The 24,498-nt window shown below is 34.0% G+C and overlaps 1 protein-coding gene across 5 annotated transcripts in view; it reads right to left on the bottom strand.

Annotated features, from left to right (window-relative positions):
* Positions 1 to 24,498, bottom strand: part of DIAPH2 (diaphanous related formin 2) — a 222,071-nt gene that overhangs the window by 90,521 nt on the left and 107,052 nt on the right. For all 5 annotated transcript variants that reach the window (XM_084534184.1, XM_084534187.1, XM_084534183.1 and 2 more), the window contains 2 exons: positions 20,080 to 20,245; positions 7,615 to 7,750 (listed from right to left, as the gene is read on the bottom strand). In XM_084534184.1, coding sequence (XP_084390310.1) covers positions 7,615 to 7,750; positions 20,080 to 20,245 — 302 coding nt within the window. The remainder of the gene's footprint in view (positions 1 to 7,614; positions 7,751 to 20,079; positions 20,246 to 24,498) is intronic.

Raw genomic sequence — 24,498 nt, 5'->3', positions numbered from 1 at the left:
TAATGAAAGTTGTCAGTTGACTAAATGGAAACTGGACAAAGTATTGCATTTTTAGTCAGCCTTCATTAAAATTCATAAATAATAATATTCAGTAGAAGTTTCAGACCTCACCCACAGTTTTTGCTGAGGTACTTCACATATTACAAGCTACCTCCTTGATTTATTTTAATACAGCCTGCAACAGTTTGCAGACACAAATCAGCTAAGTCAAACAAACAAAAAAAAGTTTCTAAATTAACTTATTCCTAATCAAAATTGTCCATGAAAATATGATGTGGATGCCCATCCTTAGAAGTGTTTGAGGCCTGGGTGGATGGAGCTTTGGGCAACCTAATCTAGTGGAAGGTGTCCCTACCCACAGCAAGGGGTTGGAACTAGATGTTAAGTCACCTTCCAACCCAAAGCGGGTTAGCTACTACAATTTTAAAACGAAATATAATAACTGGGATAGCACTTTTGACTGGTGATGGTAAAACAACACAGCAGAATAGCTTAGGTCTTTTAAGTCACTTCAGTCGCTCTGGAGAATAGATTACAGAAACTGCTTGAAATCAGAACACGTCAGACCATCCATGCAAAACATGGTCCATCTCCTGCCTGTTTGGCTTCTTCTGAGCAGTAGCTGTAAATCTGAATTGGCTCCCAAGAGCCCCTGGGAACATGTTCTCATTTCTAGAGTGTTCTGCTGTCTTCCCTTTGATTTGTTCATGCTGAAGTTCACGTGATCATGAAGATCGTGAAGAGAACGCCCTTGTATTTTACTGGTGCACCTCCCTTTTCCAGTAAGGGCAATGTATTTGCAAAACAGGTTGTACTCTTTGGGTTTCAAATGCGCTAATTGTAAACTAACTTAAATTAACACAAACGTAAGTAATTGCATGGCCATTTGGACAGAAGCTTTCTGGAACTTTGCAGGAAGTTTTTCTCAAATCTAGGCCCTTAGTGAAAGAATCTTATCAAATGCCACTTTAGGTAACACGTATCTACCTGCCTGCTTCTCCAGATGGTTTCAAATTTATACTCCTAATCACATCTTGCACTATATTGTCCTGCTTTGTTAGCACTTCTGATGAGTTACGTTTCAACAGTGGAACTACCAAAATGGTTCACTGCTCTTTCATGAGTCAAACCCATGTCCTTTATAAACTTTGGAAAAAAAAAAAAGACTGTGTATTCGTAACTAGTATTAGGATTCTAAAATGCAATATATTCACTTAAGAAGGTCAATTTTCAGTGTCTTTTGGCAAGTATGTATTTATGTTTTCATACATTTGTATGTTATTCATCTGCTAAATTCATTTTGCAAGCATAATAAATATCTTCAGGAAGCAGTCTTCCTTAGCATTTTGCACTAGAATACAATCTCATGACTGTTATTTACTTTCTAATTAAATGGAGAGCAAGTTTGGACGGTATGACTGATAAATGAACCTATACCTCATGTCAGTTTCCAAAAGAAGGGAAATCCTTGCTTACATACCAATTAAGCATATTGTTTATGATAACCTGACCTCAGGCTTATGTCAAGTTAATAGAATGAGAAAAATGTGCTTTGTTACACTGGCAGACCACTAAAAACAATTTCTGAAACGTGCACACTTATTTTCAGAAAATGTCACAGTGGTCAAGGTCTACTTCAACAGGAATGTATTTAAGTGAAATGTATAAATATTACCCCTGGGGATCATTTGCCCCTTGCAAGGATGATTTACGCACACACGTGTGCACAGACACTGCCTCTGTGTGACAAGGAAATGATTGTGTGGCTCCAAAAAAAGAGAGAGAAAAATACCATAACAATTGAAGATATCCATAATGAAGTTCCACTATTGTTTCAATGGTTACAATTCTGTTACGGTATTAAGCAACTTGTAAGTGACATAATTAGCTGACACAGCACTTTTAGCATTAGAAAATCACTTAAAAATTGCTGATAGTTAATGACTCAAATATTTTATCTAAGAAAAAAACACAAAAATACATATAAAAACTAAAAAACTTGCAAACATTATGCAACTTTCTGCTTCCAACAAAAATGTATACTCTGCATACTAATCCAGAAGCAGTCTTTGTTTCCGCTGCACATTAAAAAAAATAAATATCGTTACTTTATTATTATTTTTTAAACTTCTCCCAGTGGATTACAGAAGTCACCAGTGATCAGAAATTTCAAGTTCAAAGTTTGACTGTACAACTAACAAACAGCCATGAAATTAATGTCATAACGTTCAAATTACTTTAATTTGGCATCTATACCTGAGAAAAAGAAATCCACTTTTATCACTAAAATAAGCATCATTTGATGTCTTACAGAATTTAACCTTTTAAGTATATATACATTTATATATTTTGGCAAATGAACATTACTTAATTCATGAAGTTAACTTTACCTATACAACTATTAAACAATTTTGGGAAGAATGTTTTAACACTAATCATACAGTAAAAAGAGGCTCATTAACATGGTATTCTTTCCCACATAATTAGGGAAATTACTGTTGTTAAGACAGCATCTTAACAATCCTATTACAAATGAGATACTATAACCACAGAGAAAACAATCATTCCACTGAGACAAAATTTAGACACCAACCTTGTCCCCAGTTTAAATGGGGACGCAGTTCCATTTCACAACAGTTCAACGAGCAATTCTGTTATCCTGATTTCTGCACTATAGAAAAAGCTATTTGATCAACTAATTATTGCAGAAATGGTTTTTAACATTGGCAGTTCTACAAAATAGATGAATATAAATTTAAATAGCAATTATATTGGATAAAGAATATAAAGTATTTTCGAAAGTAACAATACGTGCTTTTGAAAATAAGAATACTTTTTCTACCAAGGAAAAAGAAAGTTGAATTTGCATATATTAAAAGTTAACACTTGCTACTGTCCAGTAAACACTTCCAAAGAAGCCTTATTTTAAGTGAAAGAATCTAATAGCACTGCCTTTCTTCACCTGTAATTATCCCGACTAGATTTCAGTCTAATGATTTTGTTTTTTTCCCATGACAATTTACCCCCATGAAATCTTTTCATTTTGCCTACCTTCTGTTCATAAACAGAAGTTTTCCATTACTTTTTTTTTTTTTAATTTGAGATTATATTTTCATTTCTAATTTCTTTTTGTCTACCAGTCCATGCTTCCATCTATTTGCATCTCTTGAGATGGTTTTGATCTATATTAACAGCAACATTTACAGTAGTTTTGATTCTCCCCCCATTTTCCATGTGGCTTCAAAATACTGCATAAACACAGCTTATAATTTTTGAGCAACTCATGTAATTGGAGAAGAAAGTATCAAGCCTTGTTGTACTTTTACTGATATTTTTGACCATAATGTAAATCTCCATTTATTTTTTTCCTTTCTTCTGTGAAGATTACATTTCAGGAAGAATGCAGCATATTCAAATGGACCATTGACATCAATATGAAACAAAGACTTCACAAATGAATTCTAACACTGATCTCATTGGCATCCAGCACCATAAACGAATAATTAACAGAATGTAAATATGCCTCATGTTTTACCATACCAGGTACCTCTCGTAATCACTAGCCGAAACAAACTCAAAGGATTAAGGCTAAGATACTGTCAACATAATATGCATCTCATAATAAAGTTAGTATGTATTTCTGTTTATGCTAAAGGACATAGAAAGAACACAGCAATTAAGAAAGCATACAGTCAGTAAAAAAACAAGCATGTCCTTCTTGAATTGCACCCTGCAATTGCCAATGCAAGTGTAAACTTTTCAAGGAAACAACTGAATTATTGCTGATATTAGTACATAGCAATGTGAATAAATGGCAGATGAATTCTTATAAAACGGTACTTAAAAAGGGAAAGCAGGAATATCCATCAACCAGTAGCATAGAACTTAATTTCTGTTATCTTCATCTGCATTAGGGAACAATGTTAATGTGTCTTCAAAATAATTTATTCAATACGAATTGGGACTAAGCAAGTTCATTCTATCTTTTATCCCAATAACTTCAGATAAAAGGTGATTCTAATCACCATGGTAATCAGACATAGTGAAGAGCAAAACTGCTTCTGATTAAATAACATTTGCATCAGAATTGCTGTTGCACGTTTTTCAGCTCCTTGAAAGCTGACTTCAGTTCTTTTTTCCTCTTTTGTTCACTTAGAAGCAACATTGCAGGGATTTTGCAGATGTTAAGTCACGTGGAAGTCATGAAAACACTATATAAACATATAGCCCAGCCTACTACAGCTCTCACAAAAATGTAGACCACTGCTGTAAAATAAAGAATGTTCTCTTTTCATAGAGCTGGCAAGCCGTAGAGAAAAGATTAATTTTCAACTAGGCAACTAAACATTTTGATAATAGATTCTTCAAATCACATTTTTTTTTCATCAGCTCTTAAGCATCTACTTTTAGTTGCATGTCAATGTCTTCCTCAAAAATGCTTGAGCGTGTCACATATAGGGAAGAATGAAATATTCTGAAAATATTTCTCTGAAATTTTGATTTGTGTCATCAGCCGAGCACTACTTAAGATCTTCTCCATCATGCTGCTGTTATAGAAAAAAATCACAAAAGCTATCTTTGACTCAAGCCACTACACCATCTTTTCTGTTAAAAACAGCCCAATTGTATGGGCATTTGAATGCCAAGTAATATAAAATCCACTGACTTCAACTAAAGAAGAAACTTGATGGAAATTACTTCAAAATAAATTATAGGCTGAAAAGATCTTATTGTTGTTTAATGTTTTATTATTGATTAACCGAGAACCGACTAACCTTTCTATATCTATTAGAGTGCCTATTTATGAAAAATAATAGGCATAAATATAACATAGGCATAAATAGGTATAACGTATATGTTTTTTGAAGCAAAAAGAAGAGTATATGTTGAGTAAGTTCCTAACGTTTTGGTTTTTTGTTTGTTTTTAATTCATATATTTAATTTAATATTTGATTTAATAAAATTAAATAGTAATATTAAATATTAAATTCAAAAGTTAATGTTTAATTTAATATTTTAATTTATTTATTTTAATTTACTTATTTTAATTTATTTTTGAAGGTATATATTTATTTTGTCTACTATCAGTCCATCTTGATTTTGTATGAAACACCTGTATTTGGAAATGTGTATGTCTTTTGAGGCTTACAATCACTTGATTTTTTATGTTGTCCGTTGTAAATCACTTCAAAGCTTATATTGAGTTGAGAGATCTTCTATATTACATTTCTCATTCCACATCTTTGAATGCTTAGTAGGATTTATGTAAGTACTGTGTCAACTGGCTGATATGGCATCTCAATTAAACGAGACACTCCACAAAGCACAAAATACTAGTGAATTGAGTAACCTGGTCTTTATAATATTGGCAAATTTGAAATTATTTTTATAGCTAGGAATTAAAGTTCTTGGACAGTTGTTGATTCTGGCCACACTGCAGTCTTCTGCTCTCTCGCACCAAGAAACAGAAAAGCAACTAATTCTGACCTGGATGTTCCAGTGACTTACGCATCTGTGTGAAAGTTTTCTTGCTGTTACTTGGTTATAGAACTGCACCCTTACAGGGCTTGAAAATATAGGAATCCTATTACTATTGCTCTGACCCGAGAGGCTGTAGCGATGTTTTTTGTTTGTTTTTGTTTTCTTTTTAATTGAAGATACAGCTGAAGAAATAACTAATGCGTAGTTCAGTTAAAACACCCTTCAGCTGAAATTACCTTGTCAAAATCACAACTCGAGAGGACATATGTGTCCTTCCTCTAAGTCTTCTGCTTCACATTTGCTTAGACAAATTTGTGAACTATTTATATAAGCAGCAATGAGCATACAGAAGTAGGTATATCAAGAAAAAAAATATAATTATAATTAGTTAAAAAAAACTGAATATCAGTGTCCTGGAATCTAGTGGGGATAAAGCTATCACTCCACTCCACCCCTCCTACCATGGCAGTAGAGTTCTAATATGCAGTGCATTCGAAGTGCACTGATATCAAATCTATTCAAAAATTCAGAATGCAAATAAAGCTTTTACTTTCCCCCAGTTCTTCTTAACACAGTCTGGAAACACAATAGAGAATCTATCATTTGTAAAACATATAAAGTAAACACAGTAAAAAAATATCACTAGTAAATAAAATTTATCCTCTGCATCCATTTTTAGTTTTGAAGACTGATATGGTTCCTCACTTTCACTAAAATAAAAATATGAAATTTCTAACCACAAAAAAGCACAGAACTGTGACACTTGGTATACATATGTCAATAAAGATAAAATAGTATAACTTCCTGAAATCATTGCAAATATGACTCAATCTGACAAAGTAATGTGTAAGTAGATGGTATATATTTAAGATACACTGTTATTACTGTAACTGTATACCTGATGTAAGAATTTCAGTTAAAAACAAATATAAATGACTTAATGGTTCAATGCAAGTATCTGATCGGTATTAAAAAATACATATAGGTCCCAAAGGAGGTTTCTGGAACACAAGTCCTATGAGGAGCGGCTGAGGGAACTGGAGTGATAGGAATGCCCCTGTGATTCTTAAAGTGAAAATATACTGGTGATGGCAAATCTTAGGGTTGTAATTGCTCTCTGAAGAGCACAGGGATGGAGTAAGGAACTTGAAGAACAAAGCATTCTCAGTACTGCATCTACAAGATCCATGTTTTTACTACGGCTGTACCAGAGGTACATATCACCTTAAACACAAGTTCATTTAAACCACAGACTAAAGATTAAGCCTACCAAAAACAGAGACTGTAGAGGATCATGGTAGCCAAACCAGAAGGAGAGGATGGTGACCTGACACTCCTTAAGTGCTAGCTGTCAACACACAAGTCACACATTTTCACTGGTCACAGGAAATTTACTTATTTGCAATAAATACCGGCATTCTAAGTACATTTGACACCATACATCTGCATAAGCAGTGTTTCTGCATGACTGCATTATCAGTGATTAAAATGCTGACCAGAATCTTGTCCTTCCATGACTTAGATTATTTTCACCTTCACAGCCATCCTCAAAGATGTTGCAGTGGGCTTTTTTTGCCTGGCCTAGCGTTTCTCCTGTGTTTTCCATACAATCTTCTCACAGCTGACAAGCTTAACACTGCTTTTTATAATGCTGAAATATAATTCCACACTTAGGCCCTGAGCTCAACCAGATTTTCCAGATCATAATAGGATTGTTGGGAGAACATACATTATAACATGGAGCCTCCAAGCCCAAGAAGGAAGACATAAATTGCCAAAGTATCTTGATTATAAAGATGTTCACAGAATGAAATTAACAACAAAGCAAGTAAGATACTACTTCTTGGAAGTAAATCCTTATGAAAAAATCAATTAACTGCAACAAAGGGAAACAAGGCAATAATTCACAGCAAAATGGCTTGAAAGGAACATTGTACATAGTAAATGACAAATACAGAATTATAAAATCAGAAAGGCCAAAGCAAAACAGGCCAGAGTTCTCACCGGAAAAGTTTACCTTTTTTTTCTGCTTGCAAAACAGACAGCAAGTATTTTTCATATTGACCTGGAACAATCTTCAGCTCATTATTCCCCCCCCACCCAGTTATTTCTCTAGTAAAAATGATGCCTTACCTTTGTTCATATCAATCAACTGCTGTTTCTTCTTCTGTCTCTCCAGTTTCTCTCGTTCAGCCTTTTCTTTTGCCAGTTTGGCTCTTTTCATTTTTTCTTCCATTTCTCTTCTTTTGTTGTTTTCTTTTAAAGCCTCCTGCATTAGATAAAAAGAACATGGAAGTCTACACACTGAGGACTAGAAAAAATAACAAAAATTAACCTTGTTTGCACAGATATGCATTTATATTTCACATAAGTGAAAAAATAAAAAGGAACTGCTACATTTTAAGCATTGTCAGAAATTTTAAAGAAAAAATAATTTACCATACTATTATACACATTACTAGATAATCAGAAGAATGAAATTTGAAATCACTTTACGTTTATGGTGATTAAAAAATTCCAGATAGTTCAGCAGCAACATGTATGTTTGTTTGTTTGGATTTGCTTTTAAGACTGAATCTAGCTTAAACCAATAGCTTACTTTTAAGAGGAATAAGTGTAGATGAAAGCAAGTTTCTGTCATTATGCAGTTCAACTACGAGTAACTAAAATTAATCTACCAACATTTAAGCTACAATTCCTCAAATATTTTGAAATATACCGAAATATCCAAAGCAGTCGGCATTGCTTAGCTACACAAAACATATCAAAATTAATGGAAAATAGTTGAATTTGTGGATCAAGACAGCAAATCTAAAGTCTCTTTGATGACAGGTTACACAAAGTGCCATGCTAAAAGCTATAAACGTAGAGCACTCCTGGATGAAAACCTTCCACAATCCTTCCTACATTTAATCTAGACTTTATGTTTAGACATATGACTAGATTAAACTAAATGTTTAATCTAGACATTTAATCTACATTTAATATATCCTCCTTTTCCAAATGAGATTTTGGAAATGAGTCTTGACTTCCTACTGTGTTGGGTTAACCTGGGCTGGCTGCCAGACACCTTCCAAGCCACTCTTTCACTCTCCCTCCTCAACAGGACAGGCAGAAAAAAAAAAGATGAAAAGCTCATGCGCTAAGACAAAGGCTGGAAGTGGCTGTTTCTGGCATGGGGCAGGTCTAGTCTCTCCTCACATAGCCTCTCCACAGTGACCCCTCTCCACTACCAACACCTGGACACACAAACCCAATCAACTTATCACGTCCTCAAAACCAGTCATAATTCCTATTGCACTCCTTGCTCTCTTAAAAAAATAAATACTTGAGTTCCTTTAAGCTTTTACATAAGATCTTCAATACATCCTTCATTTCACCCTTCCTAAGATTCATTTATCATTAGGAAATCCACTGAAATCCATCATGATTTAATTTTGCCTAACATTATAAATAGACATGATAAATGTTAAGGGTAGTTTTCTTATTTATATTCACAACTAGACATTTATTGCTCCCTTTCCTCTCCAACAGTACCCTAATATACTCTACCTACAAGTAGTGTAGGTCTGGGCTTCAGGTTATTTTGGACATTACGTCCAACAAAATAGTTACAGTAAAGGGGCGACTGGATCTAAAACCATCCAGCCTCTAAACTTCCTTACTGAAAGGACATTATATGCAAATACACAGTTCATAAATACAAAATATATACAGTTAATATAATACGCTACCTACTTATGGCAAAAAAAAAAAACAAACATTCAAAACAGAGACAGAAATCCAAACGGGGCATCACATTAACAAGTCTCTAGGGCTCTTGGTTCCCAGACTGGCAGTTTTGGAACTAATAGAATGAAATGGAACACTGCACCCATACAGTTTCAGAAGGCTTTTCATAGCAATGGTAGAGTTACTCTACTTATTCACCCTTGGCTTCACTGTAGTCGCCCAGCAATTCTTTAGTAACGGTGTTGTATTCTGATTAGTATTTAGCAGATCCTTTCCTGCTATCCCTTATCCTCTTGAACCTCCTATCCACTCACCCACCCAATTTTATGTCACATCCCTTAAAACTGACCATCTATTCTTTTCCTTTACATACCACTTCAAAATGAGGACTGAAAAAAGAAAACAATTTGCTATTTGACACATCAACATTGTTTAGTGAAAGTATTCCTTTTCCTTCAAAAAAGTGTCTCAGAACGAGGTCACACAGAAAGTACTTGTTTATCATTACTCTCCACCAGCTAGTTCCACATTTGCTATGTTATTTACTACTGTAGACAGTCAGACAATAGCCTGAAATATATAACTCACAAGAACATATTACCAGATGTTTTTCAAGCTATGTGCTGAAAGCAAAATAATTATATGTTCATCTGTATTTATAAACATACTTTATATTTGAATTACCATCGACCATACTTTTTCAAAGCTAGTTGAAGAAGACTCTAAATAAAGGTAAAGAGACCTTTTACTCGGATGAATGGTGTTGTCTACAGAATTTGCTCTACCTCAATTATAATAAAAGTCCTTTAAGTTTCCCTCTACTTAATTATTTGTCACCCTCATGTGGCTTTGATTCCTTCCTTATTTACTCTTTGCTCAGTTTCTAGACCTCCAGACTGTGAACTAGCCCAGTGATTTCTAATATAAAGGTAGAACAAGTCTGCACATGACTTACCATGGTGTGTAACTCATGTCTTACCATTCTAAAGTCTAGAGATGTCACATGATTAAAATGGGGCATTCAATTTTTTGGAGTAATTCATACAGCAGCAAAAGTGTATGGGACATCTAATTGCATACATTTTGAGGCTAGTGGTTTCAAACAGCTGTAACAGATTGCTTTTACAAAAACTTATGTACACAGTAACATTAGCAGGAACATGACCTATGCTGATACTATAAAATAAAAAGTAAAACAGAAAAAAAAGAGAATTATAAACACCCTTCAATGCTACAACTTTTTTGAGAAAAACTAAAGTGGTTGAGTTCTAAAAAGACACCTATTAGGTTACGTTCATTCACTTTTACGCATGCTGCCTCTGAGATGTTAGATAATCAACTTATCATCATTCATTCTGCAAAGTAATAGAAGAGAGTACTTGATTTTTATGCATAAAAATGCCACTTTAAATTGAATTTCTACACCACTTTAATAGCATAATGTGGGACACCCACAGAAATTCATTCTCCATGCCTTAAAAATAATACTTGCAGATCACTCAGACCTTCCCTAAATTTGCCTTGTGCCAGCAAAATATGTGATTCAATATACAAGAAATAAAGAATTGCATCATAAATCAATAGGAACAGTGAACTCAAATTAACTGGAAATTCATGTATACAGAAAGAGTTAAGATGCAGCAGATTGCTCATTGTGTTCATATAAAGATCTTTCATGAGTGTTCCATGGAGGGTAATGTTCAAGTTATCTTTATGACAATAATGCAAAAGAGATGCAGCAACCTAGAATTAAACAAGAACAGAAATACTGAATTTCCTGATGGGTGGCTACAAAACAGTAAGTAGAAAAGATCATTTAGGATACTGCCCCGTGCTTCATGAATCCTAACCATTATATCTAATATAAAATATCTTTGGGATGCTGTCATTGCAGGTCAAGCTCACCCAGGACCAGAATACTAGAATACAACCCATTTTTATTTAAGTACATTCATAATGTAATCAGAAGATTTTCTTACTCAAAAAGCAGCAATTACAAAAATGTTTTCTAGGAGAGGGAAGCAGTCACCACTGATAGAAGTTCACCAAGTATAAAAAATATTCTTTTGCTGAAGGAAGAAGCTTCTTTGCATTTTGTAACAACCATGCCTATAAATGCCAGATTTCACCTCTCTATTTTTTTATTTACTTCCTCCAATTTTACTGTACTTTTATAGACATTATTGCAACATTGCTTTTGGACTTAATATTCACCCTTAAGACTACCTGCATGAAATGGGGGGCCCACAGGGAAAAAAAAATTAAAAGTGGAAAAAAAAAAAAAAAAAGAAAAAATTAAGAGCTGTATAAAGAAAAAAAATCCCCATCTAATGTTAACGTATGTATTTCATACACCTTTCATAAAGCATACAACCTCATTAAAAGGAAATTTATGTGCATTTTTAAATGCAGGCATGAAAGATTGGGTGGATATTTGTAAACACTCTAGCGCCAACAAACATCCAGAAAGTGACAGTTGTGATAAAAAATATTTCAGATCATTTGATATAAAGTTTGTGAGACAGCAGGCTAAAGTGAAGAACCAAAACAGAAAAGAACAAACAGGCATCTTGCTTCAGGCAACTGATTAATCATTCATTGATAAGAGCCTGAAAACTATACCAAACCAAGTATATCAGGTTGCAATTGTTCCAAGGCTACACTGCAAATGAAGGACAAGAGAAGTTTGTGTTTACTTTCACTGAAAGGAAGGACTAAATCAATATTACCTAAAAAAATATATTTTCCAAAAATGTCCCAAATATGAAAAGCATATTCTTATTCTGTGGATCTACTATTATACATGTATATGTAGAGTGGAAAAAAACAAAATCACTACTTTTGATTCAATTTCCCTGTAACTGTCAGCTCTGACAGAGAAGAAAATATATAATTCCTCCCCACACATGCATGTCCCAGCTTGATTTTGAATCACGTTTCATTTACAAAGGAAGGTCCTCATGCTCAAGTGCTTTACATAGATCTTGTGATGTTCCTTGAATACAATGAGGTTATGAAGATGTATCTAAGCACTAAATCAAAGAAATAAACCAAGGTAGAGGTGATGCAAAATTACTTGTTAAAAGCTCACTTCTAAGGTTTAAATATTCTACCTAATCTTAGAAGCAGCACAGCCAAGTAAAGACCAAGAAAGGCAGGATTTCCAGCTGCAAGAGGTAAAGACAATTTCTGAGGTAAAGCAACACAAACTTGATTTAGTCCTCTCAGTACACTCTTGGCTCTAATTATGTTTCTTCCAAAAAGCGTAGAAAAACCTAGAAATAAAAAGTGAGCATATATATTTATAGCATATATAAATAAAACAACTGTGTTTCATCCATCCATATTTCTAGATTGATTCACTAGGCTGCAGCTTAATGAATTGAAATGGCTCAAAAGGAATGTTTGGTTAGATAAGTCATAGGTGCTCTAAGTTTATTTGGTTATTTGCAACCATATGACAGACAGTTTTGCAAATTTAAATGTGAATTCCTAAGTATGCAGAGCCGTCTTCTCCTAACATCACAAAACAGTGCAAAAAATGATTTACTTTCACACAGCTTGACAGATACGGATAAAGAACTAGCTATGAGATTAATATGGTATTTGACTGCAAACTCTGTGTGAGGGCAGTCTTAAAGATATAAAAAGATGAAAAAAAATGTTCATAAATAAGTCAATTTCTGTTCAACAAGCCAACATCTATTTCTCTAAAAAAAAAATAAAAAAAAAATTAGTCAGTGATATCTACCACTCCCACCCCTTCTCCAAGTATACCAAGACATTCCAGTGGCAGTCAATATGTCTCAAAAAACAGAGGAAGGTCAGCTACTATACCTGCTTACATGGCCTCCTTGTAATTTCCTTTTCTGCTGTTATTCAGGGATAACAGAATAACAGTTTATTTATATGGAAAATCTTGTTGGAAAATAATTTGGGAAACTACTGAACTAAAATAAGTATCACTGTATAGGTGATACATATATATCACTGTATAGGTGAACTTGTGGAGGTGCATTTATTAGGTAGTTTCTCTCCAACTTGCAGAAGAAATAATTAGAAAATGTATGTATTATTTATTTCAAGAAATCAAAAACTGGCATTATTTTCCAATTAATGTATGCCATTTCTGACAATGATCATCACAGTCTTGAACATATTTTCAAAAGACCAGATGCTATGTAATATGAGCATTACGAAAAAACATATCATGCAACGAGAATATATTTTATATATGATATATAGATGTGTATATGTGTATACATACATACATAAACACAGATTTCTCTGTGACCATTAAATGTGCCTTTCAGAATGTATTTCTGATTAAAGATGAGCCTAAAATTAAAAGATATTGATATATTTAATCTTTTTAAAAAACACTAGCTGAATTTCATTATTGTATAGCGTAACAATCCTATCTACAGTTGCAAATGAAAGAAGAGAAAGCAAAATGCCGAGAGACAGTAATTTATTTAGTCAGCACACTTGCTTCCACACAGCAAAATTATACATAGAGTCACAGGTTAAGCAAAGGGAAATAGTAGTTAAAGCTGTTATACAAAGCTAACGGAAGAAATGTTAAGATTTCCTGAATGGCTCTGTTGAATTCTAAGTGCTGATGACTGGCCTTTATCTAGAACTATATATGCTGTAGACTCAATTAAAACACAGCATATATACACACACACACAGATAACTGATCTTCAAGGAGAACCTTCTCCAAGCACTAAGATCACCATCCTGTCATGCAGGAAGCTGAGGAGGTTTGGCAGGTTTAAGTGTGGTTGAACAAAGAACTCTTGATGTAGCTCTGATGTAAAACAGAGAAGATGAAAGCCAGAAGCATGGTTATGCTACCCAAGAGAAATACAGCACTACTGCACAGGGAGGGAAAGAATTAAGAAAGCCAAAGCTCAGTGGGAGATAAAATTGGCAAGTGATGTTAAAGGCAATGAGAAGGGCATTTACATCTACAAAGGCTGATTAAGGAAGAGATAGTTCTGCTGCTGAATGGACCGTGGAACCTAACCTCAGAGTCTCACGTACTCAGTACCTTCTTCATCTCAACCTTTACCATCACTGTCTCACAGGCTATCAGGGCAGCTGACTGATGTCATTGCAAGGCCTCTAATTCATCAAAAAGCTGCAGGACTCAAAGGACATCCCTAATGCCTGTGAAAAGCAAGTGTAATTCTCATCTTAAAAAGAGTGAGAAAAGCTTGGCGAACTTCATACTACTCAGCCATCACTTGTGTTTTCAGGAAGTTCATAACATGATTCCTTCTGGAAGCCATTTCCAGTTACACAAAGGACAAGATGCTGACTGGAAACCAAAAGAATGGACTTAGCAGGGACAAATTGTGCCTGACCAACCTGACTACCTTCTATACTGAAATGACTGACTGGCTCTGTGGAGGGGAAGGCAATGCATGTTTTGTTGTTGTTGTTGATCTTGGCTTTAGCAAAGCCTTCAACACAGTCTCCCACAGACATGGTATCTCAATTCATGGAGATATTCAAAACATGGTCCCACGCAGCTTGAACTAACTTCTGCACTAGCCCTGCTTTGAGCAGGATGTCAGACTCAATGACTCTCTACTATGTTCTTCCACACTAAATTACCTCATGATTCTATGGTATGTCTTATTATAAACATTCACACCAGAAAAATTAGCAACAAAACCAAAAGCAGCAATCTGAAGAACTCCTGAACTTTTAATTGTTAGCAGCTATAGTACAAGAAATAACACAGGAGAAAGACAAACAAGAAAAGCCAAGTCATGCATATTTCAAAAAATATCTCGAATTATATTTTGGCCATTTACTTCAATCATTTACCATAAATGGGGAAAAAAACCAGCACTTAGAAGCAGCATGCAGGCACTACTCTGGTTTGAAAACAACGTATTTAATAAGTAAGCATGCTCTACAGAACATCTGGAAATGCTGTATATACTCAGCTTTCTCCGATGGCACCTGAATTCTTACCAGTAGTTATGAATTTTTACAGTAAATTCCACAAATTAAATGAGTTCCAGTGATTTATTGCCTTTTCTTGATTTTTCCTTAAACTTGAAAATTGATTGCTTTTTTATCTTTTTGAAAAACTTTTCATAGCCATCAAAATGTTGCAGAAAATCTTAATTCTTTAAAATAATTTTCCTTATAGAAAATAAAATGATTGTACTGCAAACTTCTAATGCTTGCTCTAGGCCTTCTTCATGCATATGGAAAAATTAAATCCTTAAACAAGAATCTTTATGCCACTGAAGTCTACAAGGTTCTGCTCTGGATAAAATAAGTCAGGAAATTCTCAAAAGACCTAATTACAATTACTACAACTAGTGTATATATCTGAACAAGTCAATTTGACTAAAGCACAAATTATACTAAGGAAAGAAAGCTTTTCCTTAAGCTATACACGTCTCAGATCTCACTTTTTTATACTGAAGACTTTAATATTTAATATTTAAAGAGGCTTAGAAGATAATACAGATAAAAACTTTTTAAAACCCTAGCACCACACAGATAATTAACTATTCAGACCAACATATGCAGCATTAAAACAGTATCTTAGTAGACTACTGCCTGCTTCCAAAAATTATAAAGTGGCACAAGAAATTAGCTCCACTTCTCTAGAAACTTGGAAAGATTATTTGTTGTCTGTCTTTTCTGTTTGGAATTCAAGTCTAATATTCCAAACCAGAATACAAAACTTGATAGGTCTGTCTTAGTAAACTGAATCTATTCACAGAGATTTAGTCTTTAGGATAATCTCCCACCCTAAAAAAAAAAACAAAAACAAAAAAACATTTTATTGCAGTTTTTTAGTATTAAGTAAAACAAACATCATACAAATATCCTAAGAAGAGGCGACCATACATAGGTGTTTAGAAAAAGCAGAATAGCTAGTGGATTCTGATCTCTGCAAGCAGGTACATGTGTAACTCAAGTTTCCAAACTCTGTGATTACTTTCCCTTAAGACAGAAGGCACTTTACATCAATTAGGTAATAAGACAATTATGTTTTGCAATGACTGCATTTACAGCACAAGATGAAGGTGTTGTGGAGGTATTATTCAAACATAATAACCTTGTAACAAGGATTGTGAAAAATGTACATGTGAGGTTATTGAGATCCTCATTGACAAGGAAGTACGTGACTATGTAGTGCCTACCAGAAAGATGCTGTTTTCTTGCTTTGTGAATAGCTAATAGTTGTGTCTGAATTTTAAGAAGGAAAAGTCCAGTAAAAGTAATTTAGTACATAAGTGAAATACTAAAGGCAGATTACAGTGGAAAAAATGAACAGTAGTTGCAGTCTACTGAAAATACTCAACTACTTGCTCAAAGTAAATCCTTTTTCTGCTAGATTTGATGTTCAAGGAGTATTTTATCTGTACCAAACATTCTGATAATATCCTCTTCCCCTCCAATAAAATTAAAAAAGGAAAAAAGAAAAAACAAACAAAAATGTCAAGACAAGTTTGCTGTCTGCTTTCAGTACTGTCTAGTAATCAGAACACAGGTATTCCTGCACTCATACATAAAGAAAGTAAAGCATATTCTGGCAAATAAAACCCAGATAATACCTCATGGTAAAAATTATCTGGGTAGTTTATAGAATGTACACCTCTTTTCCATATCCACAGAGGAGTATTTGCAGAAGACATGTATACAGCATTAACAAGACGATTATGTGCATGTTGGGAATAATAATTAACAGTAGCTTGCTAGTAGTTTTCAACACCTTCATTACTCTGATTGCTACAGTTATTTCAGTGATTAAAAATAATGTTTGAAATGTCCTAATTTTTAACAGTTTTCTAAAACAGTGAGAATTAGCTATCTGGAGCCTTGCTATAAATACAAGTGAACAAAATGCATACAGAAGAGAAATTTATTCTCAATGCAAATTTAAATTATTCAGTGACATAATACACTTCCTTCCTCCCAAGTCATACTGCATTTATCTGCATTCTGTACTTAATGTGCAAATGTTCAAAGTCACCTGAACATTCCAGATTTAGAAGCATGTGATTGAAGTATTTCACTAAATGTTTCTGAAACAGGACATCATTTAATTGAGGTAAAGTAGCAAATATTTGAAAAACAAATAAAAAAGCATACATACTCCAAGTCCACATTAACAGTCATCACTGAAGTACAGGTATTAGAGACGCAGTGAAATCCATTCCAGACAGTATTCTCACAAATAATATTTAGGAAAGTCAGTGAAACTTAAAAACTGAACCACCAAAAAATTAACAAATATACAGTTTTCTATAGTACAGACTTACACTACATTACTTAACCCTAAACACAACTGATGTAAAATGCAAAAGCAATCCTAGAAAGCTGCTTTGAAGAAAAACAAAGTTACTGGTGGACAATTGGTTGGATGAGAGGCAGCAGTATGCCTTTGGAGCAAAGAAGTTTGAATGCACAATCAACTTTTTTAATAGTACAGTAACAGGTTGAAGGAGGCAATTCTTCCAATTTACCACTCCTTGAAAAAACACATCTGGAGGAGTTCTGTGCCCAGAATGAGTTCCAATGAATATTGGAGCATGTCCAGTAGTTGATAACCAAACGGTCATGAGGTTGGAGCATATGACAAGCAGAAGCTGAGAACTGAGTTTGTTCTGCTGTAAGAAGAGAAGGCTCTCAGGCGACCTAATTGCTATCTACACAACATAATGGGATGGTATACAGAAGATGGATCTAGATTCTTCTCAGAGGTGCAAAGCAAGTGAACAAGAGACAATAAATACAGTCTCTCATGTTATAACTTTTTTCCTATTCTGCCACCACAAGTGAGATTACTGTGGAAAACAGAGAGGTCATGAAATCTCCATTCCTGAATAAAAATGTAACTGAACAAGACCCTATGCTACCTGCTGGAACTTGACCTTACTTTGGATTATACAGGTGGACTAAATAATCTCTGAAAGTCCAATCAACATAGCCACATGAATTTAGACATAACACAGCCAACAACATAGTGTTGATATTGTAAATATGACATAAAAATTAAACACTCATAAAATAACCTGATTTGTGTCTTTGCAAACTGTAGAACTTATATCAGCAGAAGATTCATTGCATTCATACATTTGAAATTTTGGCACCCCAAGCCTTGTAGTAATTCCTGCCACTGGGATTAATCCTAGGTTTTTATTGTGTTTTCTCTTTGTTCTTTAAATTACCAAAATATTAGACATATATAAAGTCTTAACTATTATTATAATATATATTATAGCCATTATATTAAAGGACAGAATAACCACTCTATTTTATAAAATACGACATTTTATATGGAAAATATATAACTATTATACCTTGACATGAAAAGAGATTTGCCTCCTGGACAAGCATACAGATAAATCTCAGAGAATTTTCCCTTAAGTAAGTAGCAATGAATTAAAGCCGATCCCACCCTCTCCACTGTTATTATTCAGTCGTTTCAAATACAATTATAACCAGCAAAGAGCAATAGGCTATTAGCCAGATCTTGAGGTAGTCAACAAAGAAGGAAAATAGACATATAGACATATTTAAGCAACTGGAAGTATTTTCATTCTAATATGCTTTCTAGAAAACCTGGATATGTGTTCTCTGGCTCCTATCACCTTCAAAGCTTTTTAAATACATACTTGAGGACAGATTTTTCACCACAGTATTTGGATATTGCTGGTTTGAAGTCTGTTTCAAGTAGTTACAATGAAGTAGACTTCCAAAATTAGATATCCATGTTTGAAAATGTGAGCTTTGGATTTATGAAGAATTAAATGCATTGAAATAGCTTATGACAACTATGCCTGTTTTTGACACATCTTCGTGCAGATGTGTTGGCATACTTACTAATTATAAAAAGATTTGCAATTTGCTTACAGTAAAAAAAAAAAAGAATAATTACTGCCAAATTAAAATGAACAGTTAGATATATTGTAATAAAAGTTTACTAATACAGTAAACTTAGCACTAAAATTACGTTTTCAAGTGGTTATTCATCCATCACACCAAAACTGAAATTCCTATGATTATGTGATGAATTAAGACAGATACTGGCAATAGAGAGATCTCAGAGCTACAGCTGCATGGTAAACAGTGGTATTTCCAAGCAATGTTAATATACTCTAGAGACATAATGTGACACTCCAGGCATCTGTTTTCCTTGTGCACCTCCTATGGTGCTGCTGATTATGGCTTCCAGACAGCCACTAGGAAAGATGACATTAAAGCCATTTAAATAACTTAGGTGTTGAATAAAATTCTTAAATTCCAGCATAAAGAAGCCAAACGCTGACAGCAACCATACCAGCTGACTAGAAATAGTAATATGAACATTTAAGTTAGTATCAGGAATTCTGTCAGAAATAGAGAGCTTATTATGGAAGTGTAAGCTTTAGCATCACAGCATCATTAAGACATCAGTCAGATTCCCACACAATGTGAATATAGGTACATCCATTCTGGTTTTTGTTCCATTATTCACTGATTTTTTGTTGTTGTTGTTGTTGTTTTTTTTGTTTTTGTGTGTGTGTGTGTTTTCTGTTTTTGTTGTTTGAGGCTTTGTGTGTGAGGGGGGGTGGTAGGGTGTTGTTTTTTTTTTTTTTTTTTTTTACACTTTTTCTAATTATCCATTTCTTGGTCACATTGAGAGTTGGATTTGCAAGTTAAAGAATTATAATTATCAGTGACCAAAATCAAATTAATTCTGGCCACATGCAACTGATTCCCTGCCACAGCATAAAACAAAAAGTTAACTAAAACTCAAGGAAGAAAGAAGAGGAAGGAATTAAACTTGAGAGAACCCAAAGGAAAAGTAAGAACATATGATGTTTTGCAGACATTACTTACCAAAAACAGAGTTCTGAAGTTGCTCAGATCGCCAAAGAATTCTTCTATGCTTACTGCTTTGGGATCAAAGCTAAAGTATTCTCCCAAATTTTCATACAATTTAGTCATGTTGTTGTGCATGTTGGATAGTTTTTCATACTGTTCTCGTGCACTCTCAGCGAAGCTGTAAGGTTTTGTTAAGGAAAATAATTCATGTGTAATTAAATCTACCAGCAAAATATAAACAAGAAAAAAACTTCAGTACTAAGTTTGTAGAATCGGAAAATCTGCTAGTATTGTCTTGCTGTCAAGTGGGACATATTTTATGTGATCATAGTTCAAAAGCACTTATGCCCCCTTGTATGTTTAATACAGGTAATACAGCTACATAATTTACCTGGAATACTGTGTTCAACTCTGGGCCTACAGGAAAGCTAGGGAGGGACTCTTTATCAGGGAGTGCAGTGACAGGGCAAGGAGTAATGGCTTTAAATTAAAAGCGGGGAGGTTTAAATTAGATATAAGGAGGAAATTCTTTACTACGAGGGTGGTAAGGCACTGGAACAGGTTGTCCAGAAGAGGTTGTGGATACCCCATCCCTGGAAGTGTTTAAGGCCAGGCTTTGAGCAACCTGGTGTAGTGAAAGGTGTCTTCGCCTGTGGCAGGGTGGTTGGAGTTAGATGATCTTTAATGTCCCTTCTAATACAAACCATTCTGTGATTCTATGTTAATTTGGTCACATCTTATGAATACACAAAGATGACAGCTATACAAGATGCTGAGGGGTAAATATTCTCTGTTTTTCAAGTTGGTTTACAAATAAATTCTCAAAAACTCATGAGTTCTAAGCTAGCAAGAAAGAGCAAATAACAGGGCAGGTAAAAAACAAACAAACAAAATTATTCTCTAAAGAATGTCCAGACATTTCTCTACTGCAGTGGAAGTAAAAAGCTGGATGATAATTGCCAGCTATTCAAATGCACCACAGAATGAAACCCAAAACACGAGTATCTAACGCAAATGTACACTTTTATGTTAGGTAATATCAACTCTAAATCAATCAGAAATTCTCAACAATATTAAATCAGAGATAGAAAAAAATACCTGAATTCTTTAAGTACTAGTGATCAACAGGTAATGAATTGTTGTACAATTGGAAATGAAACACCAAGGAAGTTGACCAGACTGTTGTCTACATCCATTCTGTTCCATGCTCTTTTACCCTCTCCCACATGTAGTGGTTTTACCGTGCTAGGCAGCTAAACACCACAACTGCTCTCTCATTCCCCCTCCTTAGATGAGAAGGGGAAGAAGTAAAGAATAACTCACGGTTTGAGATAAGGATAATTTAATTAAGGGGAAAATAATAATAATAATTATTATTATTATTGAGGAAAGATTACTAACTAAACAATTTAACTAAAGGGGAAAAAAAGAAAAGGAAAAGGGAGGGGGAAAGGGAACAAAAAAAAGTCCTGATGCTGTGCCAGCACTGCTCAGCAGCAGACACAACACTGGTGTGATAACGCTGCTGTTCCAGCTACAAGTGCAGAGCACAGCACTATATGGGCTGCTGCAGGGAAAATTAACATCCCAGCCAGACCCAGTACACCACACTGAAAGAAGTACCTATTGCTTTCATTTCCATGAAGTGATATTATTTCAAGGTCACAGTATATTACATGTTGTATTAGTAACTGAAGAGTGTAGAAATGAATCTTAGACTGATTTCCATCCCAGCAGTCATCATTAAAAGTTTGCCTTAATCATTTTAAAAAATGATTTTAAAATGATTATGATTTTAATGATGATTTTTAATGATGAAAAATGATTTTTAAAAAAGGGGGACTTTTTATTTCTGTATGGAAAATTAGTTTTAGAATAATTTATTCATAAACAAAGAAATAGTACAAGCTGTAAAGGAAAATATGACTTGGCTTTAGAGCTAGTAAAGTTTCTGTCTGCTGTTTTGTTGTGATTGTTCATATCTGCAAAGATATAAAGTCACAAATCACTGTAAAAAAAACAGATCGTACATTATTAAACTAGTTCTATGGATCATGAATTGTAGTTGATTAACAGGTTGAGCTGGATGTATCAAAACCTAAGAACAAGAAGATATGAGTTTTTCCCTGACCCACAGAAACCATGCAGCCTGACTCCCTGTGGCTTTTATCTGTAATGACTGTCTTCCATGCAGATTCCCTGATACTTAATATAGCAATGCTCATGACTCAAAGTTTCCCCATACTTGTGTCTCTAATCTGAGACTCTGCCTAGTTATCACATTACTAAATAAAAAATATCTGAGATCCCTAACTCTCTGCAAAAACAACAAATGACCCAGAAACTAATTATGGGAACGAGACAAAGACTTGATATAAACAACTTATTTTTGAGCTTAGACTGAGCCCCAGTACAATTCTTCTGAAATCTGCCAATAAATTGCATAGCGGACAAAAGAGAAGAAATATAGGTAAATATTCTCTTCCTGACATGTGCTCCTTGGTGTTTGGATGCTCTTGAGCACTTATAAGGCTATGTCATTTCATAAGTTATGTGCAAGAATGTCAAAGCTGAAAATACATTTTATTGGAAGGATGATTAATACTTTGTTTGAATTTTTCTGCTCTAATTTCAGGTCATCTAAAGTCATTTAAAAATTGGTTCTTCAAAGTATGATGGAAAAGTTTTTATGTAATATAAATTTCTCTCCTAGGAGAAATATTTTCCAAGTAATTCCCTCTTCTTCATGAAAGTCTCAGTATCATAAAAAGAAAGTTTTATTCTTTTGCTAGCTTTGCATGTTCATTTAGGATGGCAAAAAAATGAAAACACTGTGATGGACATTAATAAATATCTTTTTTTTGAAACAGTATCTACCTATATAGTTTCATACCAGGGCAAAGACAAGAGTAATAACTATATTTTCATTTTAGTTCATGAATTTTAACATGCCTGGTTATAATTACAAGCGCAGAGCACTGAATCCCTCATCTTAACACAAGACAAACCTGGTATAGTTCAGTGTTTGATGACATTTAGCCGTATAAAAGGAAATGAAAATTTAATGGCAAGAATATATTAAATAGGTAATAACGTCACATTACTGAATTATTGAGCAGAGTCTAAAATTCTCTTAGAAAAACACCAACCGCCTTACAGTCAGCAGACTACTGTCTTGGACAGCCCACCAAAACTTTTGCCATTATCATCATGATGGATCATCATTTGATACTGAGAAACAGAAATACAGAGATAACACAATTATTCAAATTACATACAAGGTTCCTTTCAAAAAAGCTCAAAATATAAAACTGAATCAATTAAAGGTTGCACATGCAACTTCAGAAATAACAATAACCACCACAATGAAAAAAACAAAAAATATTTCTACTGAAACTAGAATATATTTAAGAGCAACACTGTATAAACATACACTATAGTTTCAACAGTAATATTTTTCATTCAGTAAGTTCCAAACTGCAAATAAGAAATACCATTAATAGATGACTTGTAAAAGAAAGGGAAGTCAGCAATGTCAGATTAATATGATGAGCAAAGAAAATGGACTATTTTAACTGTGCTTAATGTTAAAGAAAATAAGTCAGTGCTTTAGAGACAATAGTTCCGAAGATCATATCCAAAGTCATGTTAAGAAAATTATTTTTAGTCACACAATATGCTTCTTACAATCTTCGTATTTATAAAATAATAGCAATTTGAAACATCATTTTGAAATATACAGTAATTCCAGAGGGGAATTACTGCCCACCACTTGGGCAATTCTGTACACATAAGCCTTAGTAAAGTTTTGAAATACTTATTTCAGTGGTTACTAGGTAAAAGAAAGTTTATGCTCTTTAATAAAATTCCACTTCTTATTTCAACAGTATTGTAGATGGCAACTACAAAAAACAACTGAGATTTTCTAAGCATCAAGTCAGAATTTTTGAAACTGTTAATTTTAAAATTTGAGGGAATTCCAGATGTCATGACCTCTTTCACTTGTTTCAACACTTGACCCTGCATTCAAATATAAAAAGTAAAAAAATTACTGTTCTAGTAACTGATACTAATACATAGTTTTATCATATAATCCAGTAAAATTCTCTGTATGTCATATCTGTAGAGAATTTTAAAGAAATTAGACTCCCTATTTACTTGTGCTGACAAATTTTAGTTATCAACGAATTCTAGTTTTTCTAGTCTTTTTGTTAATAGAGAAAGGCTGCAAAACATTCAAACTTCTGTTTTTCCTCCACAAAATGTTTTTGTTTGCTTTTGCATTGCTGCAGACTTGAGTTTCCACCCAGTTCTTATGGATAAGTCACTACACCAATGATCTTCACATTTTGAAATAGGACCACATGCCTATGTCACTTTGCCACTAGGCTTCCTCATTATGTCAGAGAAAAAGAATCTCCAATTGCTGTTGAT

The sequence above is a fragment of the Aythya ferina genome, assembly GCF_964211825.1.
Source record: "Aythya ferina genome assembly, chromosome: 13".
NCBI lineage: Eukaryota > Metazoa > Chordata > Aves > Anseriformes > Anatidae > Aythya > Aythya ferina.
Note: the sequence above shows the minus strand (reverse complement) of the source record. Positions and strands in the feature narration are given on the sequence as shown.